This window comes from Scophthalmus maximus, chromosome 1 (assembly GCF_022379125.1).
Source record: "Scophthalmus maximus strain ysfricsl-2021 chromosome 1, ASM2237912v1, whole genome shotgun sequence".
Lineage (NCBI taxonomy): Eukaryota > Metazoa > Chordata > Actinopteri > Pleuronectiformes > Scophthalmidae > Scophthalmus > Scophthalmus maximus.
Genome location: NC_061515.1, coordinates 5,830,767 through 5,845,077, shown reverse-complemented (window position 1 = coordinate 5,845,077; position 14,311 = coordinate 5,830,767). Strand labels below are relative to the sequence as shown.

The following is a 14,311-nucleotide window of genomic DNA, read 5'->3' as shown; positions in this document are numbered from 1 at the left end:
TCATGGTTTGCTGGCCTGAGAAAAGAAACCCTGGACTTTGGTGTTGTAATAAATTGCTTACTTGCCCAAATAGTACAGAACAGAATGAGCCTTCTGCGTCGCCACTGAGTTTTGGCACTGAGCAAGCAACTTGTACAGCAGAATCATCCAATATGAATTTATTTCCTTGGAAAGCTAAGCTACAAAATGTACTGAATTCCAAACATGTAGTCCCAGTGCTTCACAGCAAGCTGTGTGTGATGTGCTTTAAAGAAATAAGAATATTATATAAATAGTTTCCTTGTCTAATTCTGGTGAAAGTTTGCTGCAGCTGCATCAGTTTTCCTAATGTTACCACATCGAGATAATGTTAGTTATAATGTTATGGGAAATAAAAGCCTCACTAGATCGCCACCTGTTTCACTACAGTAGACTCGAGGAGTCAACCGTCTTTGGCCTGTACTACAAAACATTTTGACTATCAGACAAAATTGGACAGGCAAGTCAAAACAGAGTGACAGGCTGATACAAACCAACACGTTTTCTCCCTCTCTGTCTTGCTCCCTCTGTCAGTCAAATGTTGGTGAAACTATACCATTTCCAGAGCAGCAGCACAGGGCTGACTGTCTGTTCATGCGTGCGTGCCCAATATTTTTCATTCTGCAGTTATGGCAGTTAATATTTCCACAAGATATATTGAACATGATTCAGAGCTGTGCACTTGGAAAAAAGGGACACACATGGAGCACAAACAGAAATCTGGTAAAATGTCAAAAGTAATGTTGACATGTATGTTATATTTGCTATGCATTTGGATAGATGGTTGTGTGTGTGTGTGTGTGGGGGTGTGTGTGCCTACGTGCGCACTGTACTCACCAGTCGTTTGAGGATCCTCAGGGTTGTGCGCTGTATTCGGAGGGGCACTGTTTGCATGTGTGTTCGCAGCGTGTGTGAGAGGATTTGCAAGCAGGAGGGCGACAGGCAGTCATGACCCTCTCCACTGTACAGCTGGACCAACAGGGATAGACACTGAATAGATTCCTCCCATACTTCCTGGTTTTCCGTAGACAGCTACAAAGAAAGAAAATCAGTTAATAACCTAAGTTTCTATTAAAATCCGTGTGGCCAAGTGATTTAATTATTCTTCTCTTCCAGGTGTACATACCATAAATAAAATATTTTAGATATAAATCTGAAAATAGTTCAAACAATTAGTTCACCTTTTCACAAACATAATTATTATATTAAGGAACACAAAGAAACTGCATACAATTTCTGCAAACACTAGCAGAAGTTTACTGTGCTGTATATGGATATATTAAGTTAATTGAGGTCCATATCAAGTAAATATTAAAAATGTTGCAGGCAAGCATCCATGTTCCCTCTACTTAGGACATCTGAATAAAATTACACTCCATAACTGACCCATTGTAAAAAAAAATAAAAAAAATAAAAAGTACCGCACAGAGTAAATCATAATACTTTACCATGCATGAATAATTGTCCCACTACTCTTCAGTACGCCTTTTAACAAGAGCAGGTTTTGCAGCAGTAATGATATTAGATTCATATTGACACTTCTGTTCTCTCTAACCCACTAATACCCTTTGGGAAAAGGGCTGTGCAGAGGCTGGGGGGTGTCAGCTGCCCCCGTAACCCTCACTCTCTCACACACACACACACACACACACACACACACACACACACACACACACACACACACACACACACACACACACACACACACACACACACACACACACACACACACACACACACACACACACACACACACACACACACACACACACACACACACACACACACACACACACGTCAAGTATAAGTAAAAACCTCTACTGTGTCCCTTGAGACCCCCTCTCCTCCTCCACCCACTCGCCCTTTCTTTCTCCCTTCTCCTTTACGTCCTCAACTTCCCAGGATGCTTCACAGCACCCTCTCTCTCTCCCTATCTCTATTTTTTAATGGATTCTCTCCATCTTTGTCATTTCATCGTCTCACCCCTACTTAATTCCTAGGAACCTTTTCCTGTTTTGTTTTGAAATGTTTACAATGTTTAAGTGTTTTAATGCAAAGAAAGTTGCAGAATGAAAAGAGACAAAGACCACCATTCTCCAATTTTACCACTAATATCACAGTACTTAAATCCTAATTCTAAGATTCTGGGTGCAGATAGAGGAGGAATTTATTCTGCATCACATTTATTCTTTTCATATTCAATCTTCAGTGATTATTTAATCCTCAGTATCGATATAGTGGCAGAAGGTGTGGATGCTTGAATAGACACTGTGATAAAATTTCCACTTTCCACTCAGCAGAAAAGCCAAGATTGTTCCCACTCTTATCTTCCTGTTTTCAGATTGCACGAGGCTCTGTGTTGGTACTTGCAGATATAAGATTATTTTTCTGCAGATTTGTGGGATTAATGATTGTAATAAATGCAGAAAAATTAATTCAGTACACTAAGATAATCATCTTTGTTGAACAGTCTGGCGATTTGCAGGGAGCATGCTGTATTTATATAACATTCCTACATTGAAATCACATGTAAAACACTATGTAACTTTACCCAAACTAGTTGAAGGTATTACAGAGAATGCAGAGTCCGTGCATGAAAGTGCTGTCCAAGCATTTTACTTCTTTTACGTCTCTTTAAAAAAAAAAATACTATCCTGTAGAGCTGCTTCATTAATTTCATTTCAGAGATATCCTCCCAGTACAGCTCAACTCTTAACTCAAATTGCTCAGTATGTTTGGTGTTTACTGTGCAGTCAGACATGGGAATAAGTTTAAGAACTTACGATGAGTCTACGAAGATGCTTTTTGGAAAATATTTAATATTTTGTACATATATATCTTCTATCCACTTTACTGCTGTAACACTCACATTTCCCCATTGTGGGATGAATAAAGGAATATCTTATCTTATGCTCCAGACGTAGTTCTGACCAGCAAGACGTAGGGCGTGAAAATCCATCGTTTTATCTGTGATATTGGATGACAACCAACGGCGCATCGAGGATGCCTCATGACGTCCTAGCTGAGAGACATGCATGTTCTGTTTTTCTAACCTTCCACGATGCATTTTGTCAGCTCTGTGACCTTGACATAGGAGCACAGCTGACAGCGCTCTCCTGGAAGGAAATGACGCTCCGCACAAATGTAAACATGGCGAAGTAGAAAAAAGGAATGATGTTGGTGGTGTCGCGAGGTGGAGCTGTGAAACAGAGGAGGAAAGGTTCGTCGAGCTGCGGCAACAACACCCTGCCCTTTTGATGTTTCTTCAAGGGATTATATAAAAGCATAAAAATAAAAAGTTGTAAAAGATGGTCAAGGTAATGTGTAGCCTGACATGTCTCTTGGGCCACAACACGGCAATAATTTATGAGTCTGTTAATATTAACAGACTAAGATTATCTTGCAGTGTGACCCCAGAATAAAGTGATGTACACTCATAGGTACAGTTGATCTGATTGTGGTGGACATTATCTTAGATTATCTTGCATGAGTACTTCTATTTTTTCCTTGTATCATCTGCTGACTAGTTCAAGTTTACTGGACAACATAACTGGACAGGCAGGTCCACACACACACACACACACACACACACACACACACACACACACACACACACACACACACACACACACACACACACACACACACACACACACACACACACACACACACACACACACACACACACACACACACACACACACACTCTGCATTAATAAGGATGTACACACACACAGGCTCTGTGAGTGTTGGTCTTACCATGTGAATGAGGTGTGTGCTGAGTTGGCTCAGGGGTCTGTTGGCTTGGAGCAGCTTCTCTGCTGCCCCCATCTCTACCGCTGGACAAGATAGCCTCTGGCTCTACACACACAGACACACACACACGCACGTGCACACACACACACAGGCGCACCCGTTAAATCATTTATAGAGATTTGACAGTCAATAATGATGGATCCAGAGACCTGCCAAGACAGATTCTGTCAGACTGAGACAGACACAGAGAGACACACTGATAGATGGACTAAGGGAGGAAGAAGTTTCCCTGCATACACCATATTATTTTAGCCCCTCTCAACACAACATGTGGTTCTGGAAAACACGATTTGAGCAATTTACCGTAATTGTCACTTCAAGTTAGTTTTGCATAAAAGAAACAAACAACAGATGTCCCTATATTGCAATTAAGAAGAGGCCGCCTCTGCTTGTTTACAATGAACAGGCCACATCTCGCCGTCTGTGTGTGTGATTTTAGGCACCATGAGGAATCAGATGTGACGTGTGACACATCAGCATCTGTGGTGGAGTAAAGCTGCAACATTCCCACCTTGAACAGGCTTTGTAAAAAAGGAGCGAGGGAAACTTCAGTCCTCTCATGTGCTCCTTTCTTCCCGACACCCCCACTGCCCCCTCAGCACCTCCTGTCCCTCACTTTGCCTTTTTTTGTTCAGTTCATGCCGACAGTGGAACTTCAGGCCAATTAGCAGTGGAATAAGATTAATATTGGCACACGTTTTTCTCTCCCTCCCAAAGTCACTTCGCCTCTGTTATGCTCTCTCTCTTTTTTTCTGAAGTATATTTAATCTCTCTCGCTCTCTCTTGACCAACAGAGTATTAGTTTGGGAGAGCGGTCTAGTCACGTCCTCTCTCCTTATCAGACCTTATTACCCAAATGAATTTGGTTTGGGCAGAAGTTTTCTGTTTTAATGAGCTTTGCATTTCTTGCAGAATTGATTTCCGCTGCACATTCGGCTGCCTCCCTTTTCCATCTCTCGTCTCTCCTAACTCTCCATGCTTCCTTCTCACTCATCTGTCCGTTTCCACCCAGTCTTTTACCCTGCCTCCCCTTTAGCCCCCCCCCTCTAAGCATTAATATGTATGCGTTGGGCTGGGGTGCACACTATGGGGAGATGGGGGCTGGTGTGTGTATGTGAGCATATGTGAGTGTGTGTGCATCTGTGTGTAGGGAGGCGAGCTGAGGACAAAGCCAGTGGTGATAATGAGGCCGCAGGGACAGAGCCAGACAGGCCCCTCTACGTACGCCTGTAAGTATAAGAGTTTGTGTGTGTGTGTGTGTGTGCAAGCGTGTCCCAGTGACTCGGGACCATATCCGCTTTCTCCTGAGTCCACAACTTCAATATTGCAGTTGCTTCAACCTGCTTGCCTCCACTGCACACATCAATGGACACACACTCACAAAAAAACACAAACACACACACACACACACACACATACACATATACACACAGGCCTTCAGGGACACGATACAAGGACAACATTTTTAGGGAGCTGACTTTGTGGTTCTGTTGGTGATTCTGTGCTCAGCAGAGATGAAACTGATAAATACTGTTGTGGTTAATCAATGTGAGAAATACGCCACACAATGACACCGATCATTTTAAAAATGTTTTAAAAACGAGAGAGGCCACAGAGTCTGCTTAAGAATTTAAAAGAACAGAAAATTGCAGTCATGAACTTTTAAGAATATTGGTGTATAATTTGAATATGTACGTCGCCAAATATTTATATTTTCTCCACAGATTATGTTTCAGAGAGTCACAGTAATGCAGAGAGCAAGAGCTGAGATCACGTTCACATTCATTTCTAATAATTAACATTACAATTAATAGACATTTGTGCACAATGACAATGGGATTTCGTTCATGAATGACACCCAAGAATGTGGGAAAAGGAGTTACTCAGAAATCCTCCATTCATTTCCCCTATTTTTCCACAAGAATATTTCTAACAGGAGCTTTCTGTTGATACAGATTTTGAAATACACTGCTTAAAGCACAGGGTGAAGACACTGGAGGTTACTTTTCTTGAGTTTGTCTCCTGAGCTGTTCCACGCTGCACTGACAGGCGGCTTAGTGGCCTTTGTTGAGGAAAGGGGTTAGTGGGTTTATTGTTCTCATTACTGTGCTTGAATGTTGATACCTTGAGTGCAGCACGGACAAATTGTGATGTTTGCTTTAGTATGTTGTGAAGCAGTTCCAGAAGAGCTTGTAGCACAAGATGGCCAATCTTCCTCATGGCATGGCCGTCTCCATCCGGGGGGACCACTGCAGCTTCTGAGAGGGTGTTCACGACCACTTCAATTAGACCTGCGCAGCAGAAAAGAGGTCATCAGGGGGAAGCCTATGGCTGACCTGCTGGTCAAACTGTCAAAATGTCAATATCAAATTCTCTATTCTACACTATAGGCAGCCTGCACAGCTAAATACATTTACCACTGCAAAGGAAACATCATAACAAAGCAGCACCATGTCTCATTGCTACACGGATGTCTGAGATGTAAAGAATAACCTGAGCCAAATGTGCAAATGTTTGTAACTGCAGGCTGTGGTTCGACTCCTCGGTAGATCGATAGCCGCAGTGCAAGAAGAGAGACGCTCCCCCTCGTCAGTCAATTAGCATTTCACTGTCACCAACTCGCCAGTAGACAAAGAAATAGCAACATTTGACATTTAACTATTTCAAGAGAACTTAAACTGTCCAGAGTTGAACTCTTACATGAAAATCTAATGGTGTCAACACACACAATGGTAACATGAGCAGCAACACTGAAGCACGATGGAGTTAAGACGCTCCTCTAAAAATAAATTCTGTTCTTCTCTTCTCATCTCTTTCCCGTCCCTCTCACCCCGCTGTTCCTTGGAAAACTGTCCAATGTAGAACATGTTTTAAAGCTGCTAACCGTTGCTAAGCCACGAATAAATACCAGATTCTAAAGTGAAAATCCATGTTCCTTTGCTCATTAATTTTAACATGACAGAGAAGATACTGTGGGTTTTGCAGGTCTATCTGTGTAGTTAGCGGTCGTGGGCTTTTATCCCCGAGCTGTTCTCACCACACATCTCTGGAAGTGAAGACTGGGTAGATTCTGCCCTGACTAAGTTGACACAACACATGCATTTCAAAAAAAATAACAAAAAATTGAATTCACAAGTCATTTCAATTTCTGTCACCCCCCCCCCAAAAAAAGTAAGTTAAATAAGAAAAGAACTAAATCCCTGTCGTCACTGGGGAAAGTACAGCCAGGTTATTTTCTATTCCAATAGATCTTTATTTAGAATGTAGATGTTATGTGTGTTTATTTTTGTGAGGGAAAGTGCAACACCGCAGACACTAGAAAGCTATTTAGCTTCTGTCAGTGAGAGATGCGCTGTTACTTTGTCAGGCTGCTCATAAATTAAATAAACAGACTGCTCTACTTTGGACTGTTCAGTCAAACAAAGACCTACTTCTCTTAATGTGATGTGACAATTCGGTCCTGTTTAGAAGTAAACTCTGTTCTAGATAGATAGTTTATCATGTATAATGTATGTTGATAATATTATTCTGTTAATGTCTGTTGAGTACAACCGTCATCCTTATACACATCCATCTGCAACTAAAAACAATAAAACTGGATATTCTATCAAATAAACTCTAGACCTTACTGACATTTGAGCCATCCATTGAAAAGGCTTTATAGATATTAAGGTATTAAAGCTGCATACCATTACTTTTTGATTGTGAATACATGTGCTTGTACTAGTGATCATATTAGGATATAAAATTCCCTTTTTGAGAGTCTTAATTCTTAAAACTGGTGTTTGGTCTGAAACGTGTCCCCAGAAGATGCCTATGACACATGGATACAGTAGGGTCTCACAGTCTGTATGGAGCCCACTGTATCTTTTGCAGGTAAATAGATAAAATGTCAGAGGCCCCAGCATGAGATCTCTGTGTGCGCGTGTGTGTGTGCGTGTTTTTATGCATAATGCACTTATGAACAATGCTTTCCCTGACAGGTATGGCTGTTTGACGGGAAACCATTGTGGCCTGCCCTATTTTGGAGATTGGACTCTAACTAGGTTAAAAATAGACATTCCAAAATGCTTTGCAATATTATCTATTTATAAACCACCGTTAAATAAGTTCAACTGCCAGAGAACAGATGGCTCAGAGCATTACTGTCAAATATAGTAGCAAAGTTGTCTGGAGAGAGAAAACCTCTGATGACATGTAATTAATATAAATGAATCAATTAATATATGAACGGCATAAACACTAGACAGAGAGTAAAACATATTAAATTTGCTGTCAAAAGGGTCTTAACGATTGATTGATTGATTGATTGCAAAACTGTCAAGAAAGCTACTGGATGCTTGCTAATATGAAAACATTAATATGGACGATCTCTGTGGTATAAATAATGCCAGGGGGCATTATTGTTGATTGGACACATATGGACATGGTGTGGAAAAACCATTATAGAACTTTTTGGACACCTTTGGGGAAGTAACCTTGACCCAATTTCAAATGGCGATTTACAAATGGAAACGGCGGCACAGAAGCAATTACCTAAAAGAAGGTCAAGAGAAATAACAAGGATATGGTGATGGATCAAACCCGGAGAGGAACCTCAAAGACCTTCAAGTGTTCTGAAGACACGCAGAGCCCCTCCGGACTTTAATTAATTAAAGGACAGACATGCCTTAATTAACTGACACCTTGTCAGCGCCACCGCCTAAGAGGTTGCTTATGATGCAAACACAGTTGGGCTGTTCCACATGCTCCAGGTGTGTCCCTATTAAATCATGCGGCCTGCTTGTCAATGTGTGATTCACAAACTCGCTCTTAGGCAAGCCTATGCTTATATATAATCAGATTATACGATAGACCGTCTACGTCTGTTTTAAGGTCAAACCTGAGAAATCGACAATCACAAACAATAATGAACTTTGTTTAGGGAAGTGTTTACTACTCCCTCTTCCACTCCATCTATCAAATTGTCACCAACTTCAAACTCCAGTTTTCTCCTCTACCATCTCCCCCCTCCTCTCTGTCATCTCAAATGCCCACATTCTCTCTGCCGTGTCCCCTCTCTGTTACCCTTTTTACCTCCCACTTTGCTTTCCTTCTTTTCTGTCAGGCCTTTTTTGCCTTCGTCTTTTTCTTTCCGCTGCTCTGTTCTTCCTCCCTATCTCTGTCTCTCTCTCCCTTTGCTCCCTCTGTCTTCATTCTCCAGGGGGTATTATCTCAGTCAGAGGCAAATCTGCCCAATTATAAACCTCATCTCCTCTCTCTGTCCCTCTGTCTCTCTCTTTTACACACATGCACAGACATACTGGGTGCTCCTGCATCCACTGCCACACACATGCGCGCACACACACAGTCTCAAAAACTACAGAAAAGCACAAGCACAAATACATTCACAAATAGTGTGCTTCTTATTTCATTGCCTTCCAACACACACACACACACACACACACACACACACACACACACACACACACACACACACACACACACACACACACACACACACACACACACACACACACACACACACACACACACACACACACACACACACACACACACACACAGTGTGCATGCTCACATACCACTTTTCCGTTCCTCTTTCTGTCACACCTTAAAAAGCCAATTATACATGCTTCTTCCCTTCACCTCTCCTCTCCTCTCCTTCTTCCTGCCATCACTACACTGATCTAGAGTGACTAAAATAGTGTAGGAAGGAGAGGAAGAGAAGAGGAGATAGAAGAGGAACCCAAAATAGAAAATAGGGTGAAAATGGGAATGGAGGAATGGCAAAAAAAGGGGAGTAAAAGAGGTTACAACATGTAAGCTGAGTAGATTAGAAAAGTGGATAGACGAGGAAAAGGAGGGACAAGAGATGGGGAGCGAGTTAATACAGCAAAGGGTAACAGTCAGAGTAGGAGAGGAGAGGAGAGGAGAGGGAGATAGTGTTAATTGCCTGGCCAGTATTAGTGCTGGGTTGACAGTTTCTTGTTGAGAGGAGAGGTGATTGGACGATAATGATGCTGACTACTGAACTGCTGTACTGCTGACCCAATGGAAATGGGAGGGAGAGGAGGGGTTGATAGTGGTGGTGTTTTTTGAGGGGAGAGGAAAGGAGGTGCAGAGGGAAACATGGACAAAATGAGATGCAAAATAATGAGAAACACACACACAGGAGTAAGAGGGAGAGAGAGAGAGTCAGCAGTGTGTTTTTGTTCGTGTGAACATTTTTAATTGCATCTCTACATGTCTGTACCTTATTGTACTTTCCTTCTAATTAAAGTCCAAACCCCAAACTACATCTTGGTTGCTCAAATGGGCTTAAATTACATCACTACAGACAAATGTCCTCACTCCAAGAGGACACCCCCTCATCCCCCAGCACTGGATCCACTGGATAACTTCAACAAGAAATTCTGATATTATTAAGGTTTCAGTTTCACCATAGCTGAAGAAAAAGAACAACAGCATTATCTGAATTGACCTGAATAAGCATTATGCTGCAGCAGGACAACGGGTTGGGGGAAAACAAGATGTCATCAAACAACCATAGTAACTAATGCTAAGAGTGTGGATTCATGCTGACACACCGTGTAGTGCAGTGGGGTCGATGCCAGCTAGGCTTTACTATCGTATTAGAGCACAAAACAAGAGAGGTTGACACAAAGTATTTTTGTTGTAAAGTATAGAAAAGTTACATCTTCCCTACAAACTATATGGAGACATACTGTACCTTGATGGTGGAGCGGCTCCAGGTCCATGACTGTACCTTCAGTGAGGTTACACAGCAAGGCAACTGCATTTTGGACCATCCCGCTGGTGACATTGCTTCTATTAGCCTTGAAAAAGTAAGAGGCAGAGAAAGGGTTAACCAGGTTACAGGATATATAACAACCTCCTGTGTTTCATATGCTTACTGAAATTGCACTTCTAATATATTGTTTACTGTCTGATATCAAACTAATTGTGGTGACCTGAGAAAAGATTATGTAAATGAAGATAAGACACACACACTGTGAGTGCCATTTATTATACTTTCAAATACTGGGATTATACTTATACTGGGATTATAACTTGTCCTTTGTGTGCGCGTGTAATGACTGGCTTTAGTTGATTGTTTTAGGCCTTAATATATTTAGACTAATGCTGTTCCTGGAAGCCCACACCATAATGAATGAGAGGTGGACATGGCGGGGCAGAATCAGGCAGCTTTTCTGAATGTGTCCCAGGGTCATGTTTTTCCCCCACAGGCCATCGTTGAACAACAATTGGTGAAACTATTGGCAGGACCCCCGGATGGAAGACAAGGTCAAGTATTACTATGGGTCACACAGCACAGAAGCAGACCAGCAAAAGAAAAAACTGTCTAGTTAGTATATGCACTGCTCGGATTTATTCATCATTCCAAATTCCATCTACTGTGAATTGTGTGTATTAGGCACAATGTGGAGCAAAAAAAATAAAATGAATCTGTCAGAACGGTGGAGTTGTGACCTGTGATAACAGTTTCAAAGAGAAAAAAACCCCGGTCTGTAGTCGCCACCTTCCTCCTACTTTCCTTCTTTGCACTCTCACTTCTCCTCATTTCCTTCTACTTCCTTTACTCTCTTCTTCTCCTCGTTCTCCTTCTTACAAAATCTCTGCTTCCTAATGCACTTCTCCTTCTCTCTCCTGCCCTCATTTCACTATTTGATCCTCTCCGAGATACTACCAGCTCTGCCTGCAGGGTCTGTCTGCATCAGTGTGATCTGTGTACAGGCTGATAAGCCTGACTGGTACTCATCATGCACAGTAGCCTGAGGCTGAAGACAATGACATCAATCCACACCTAGGACAACTTGCCCGTCAGTAACGACTAATGACAAAGCTCATTTATTTTGATCTTTATGGGCTAATAAGCCATGAAAAGACTCACTGAAAGCATAAACGTAGCAGAGAACAATGACGAATGTCAAACAAAAATGATGTTTAATTTGGTGACTCACTGTTCTGCCGATTAAGTAAATGAGTATTCCATTTAGCTATTAGGGGTGTACAGTACTTACACCAGTGGCGTGCCGTCAGGGCAAGCAAGCCAAGCAGTGCTTGACCTGTTAAGGCTAATTCAATCAGACGATACGAAAGTTGAAGAGATATCTCTCGTTCCATCTGATCTCAGAACAGTACCGTTTCTCATGACGGATCTGATGTTGGCTGTTTGCATTCATTAGGTTATTGTCCCTGGAAGCTAGATTGACTTCCAGTCATTGCATCTATCGACTGACTGTAGCTAGCTACTGACAGGTGTGATTGTCAAGATGACACTGACTCCGCTTAACACACTTCTGAGATCAGATATGTTGCGCGCATTCCTAAAGAACTGTCCTCACGCATTAGAGTAAGTACTCAAACAGTCCTTTCTTCTCAAATATTAAGAATTAGCAGCAGCAAAACGAGCAAATTACACTGATTAATAAGATCTGCAGTAAGTTTGAGAGACGGAATATTGTTAGAATATTAGTTCAGTACGCAAGTTGTGTGCGTAGTGATATTGAGAGAGAGTTGGTGTTAGGCGATGGGGCTGGTGACTGGAGCAGGGAGTTAGAAGTTAGCAGGACAGCTGTGAGTTACAGTAGCAGTGGCATATACTGTATGTGCAGTTCAGGCTGTTTGTCAGAAAATAAATGCTACAACTCCTCAAGACCCGAGACAAGCCCTGTGTACTCTCACTACTCTCATGTGCCCCTGGCAGCAGAATTACTCTCACACATTCTGGTCCACCATCAACAACTGCTGTCAAACAGAACTATGACACTGGTTCGCCTCACTTCTGTGAGACACCACTGAATGTAACACTGGTCCGTCTGACAATTACACCACCATGGTGTATCATATTTATTACTCCCCCAGCTTTGCAAGCGTGTCTGTAAAAGTCACTGCACGCCTCTGACTTAAACTAAGGTATAAGTGAGGCAATATTTGTAAAAGTTTTTGACTGTTACCAAGCCTGAAGAGTCCCCTGCCTCCTCGGGCGCAGCAACCAGCCAATTAAGAACCCTGGTCTAACTGGCTTGCTGAGGTCCTTTCATGTCTGAAGCAGAACTACTTCATCATCTAGACAAATACAATTAGGTTAGTTTGTCCATGACAAGTGTGATCACCAGTGGCAGGTGCAATCAATCCAGATCAGAGTGTTTCAGGCAGCATAAATCAATCCAAATGTTAGCAATACAGACGGCACTAATGGATCCTGACATGACCGGTTCAGACAGGAGTAAACAATCAGGAGAAAAGTTAATCAGGCTGTTGGAAAACAGTGTTTAACATTCTGCATCAGTTAGTCGGGGCGGGACGGCCAGCCCTGCAGAACACTGATTATTAGTATGTGTGAGCACATTTGTGTGTGCGTGTGTGTATGAAGCATAAACTGTTTGCTGCAGCACAAGTGATTTTCTGACAACAGATTGGGCCGTGTTTGTTGGTGGGTCAATAGATTGTGTGTATGCAAAAAGGGTCAGGTAAAATAAATTGTCTACTGCAAAACATTGTTATGCTTCGCTGATAACAGAGAAGTGCTGTGCGTTTGTGTGTGTGTGTGTGCTCTCTCAATATGCCCACTCTATCAACCCTCCCTTCTCTCTATCGCTGACCTGCCAGTCAATTACACCAGCCCTCTAATAGGTCAACACCACCCAGATTAATTTACATAAATACATCTATAAGGTTAGATGGAGCTAGTGGGAGGTAGGAGAAGGAGGGAGAGGTAATAAAATAGAGCGGTAATGACATGAAGTGATAGAGATTGATATAAGTGGGTTTGATTTGCTGACTGTATGTATGGCTGTTTAACAGACTATTACTAAATGACTGACTGACCGAGTGTTTTACTGATTGGTTGAATGAAAAATAAGAGATTGGTTTCTCACCATAATGAGCTGAAAAACTGTTGGTAGGATCCTACTGTGTTTGATCAACCTGAAAGAGAGAGAGAGAAAATACATACTGGATCAGAGACAGAAACGGGCGGGCGAGGAATTCATTTAATTTAGCAGCAATTCATTGCACTCTTCACATACACACGCATTTGGCGGTTTCATCTTCATTATGGTTAAAGTTCCGTAACAATGACTCCTGTTGGGTTCTAGTGGAATTGGTGAGAACGAAAAAAAGAGGAGACATGATGAGAGGAGAGGCAAGGACACGGGGAGAGATGAGATTTAAGGGGAAGATCAGGTAAGAGAAGATTAAATCTGGAGATGAGGAGAAAGGAGGTGGGAAAGAAATGGGTGGAATGAGGGAGTAGGGACAGAAAAGAAAAGAGAGATTTCTATAAATCCAAACTGAAAAGCAGTGTGAGAGAGAGAGAGTTGGTTTTGGACAGAGAGGGAAAGAAAGATGTGAATGTAACCAGTTTATTAGGAACGACAGTCTGTACACTTACTGATTAAGGTGCACAACCATTTGCTGTGTGGTTGGAGTGTCTACACATATGCACACACAT

General features: G+C 42.0%; 1 protein-coding gene across 4 annotated transcripts in view; it reads right to left on the bottom strand.

Annotated features, from left to right (window-relative positions):
- The window catches only part of ulk4 (unc-51 like kinase 4), a 68,113-nt gene that overhangs the window by 7,435 nt on the left and 46,367 nt on the right, over positions 1 to 14,311 (bottom strand). For all 4 annotated transcript variants that reach the window (XM_035643874.2, XM_035643866.2, XM_035643849.2 and 1 more), the window contains exons 32-36: positions 13,737 to 13,785; positions 10,565 to 10,670; positions 5,959 to 6,125; positions 3,778 to 3,879; positions 856 to 1,050 (exon numbers count right to left, since the gene is read on the bottom strand). In XM_035643874.2, the coding sequence (XP_035499767.2) occupies positions 856 to 1,050; positions 3,778 to 3,879; positions 5,959 to 6,125; positions 10,565 to 10,670; positions 13,737 to 13,785 (619 nt within the window). The remainder of the gene's footprint in view (positions 1 to 855; positions 1,051 to 3,777; positions 3,880 to 5,958; positions 6,126 to 10,564; positions 10,671 to 13,736; positions 13,786 to 14,311) is intronic.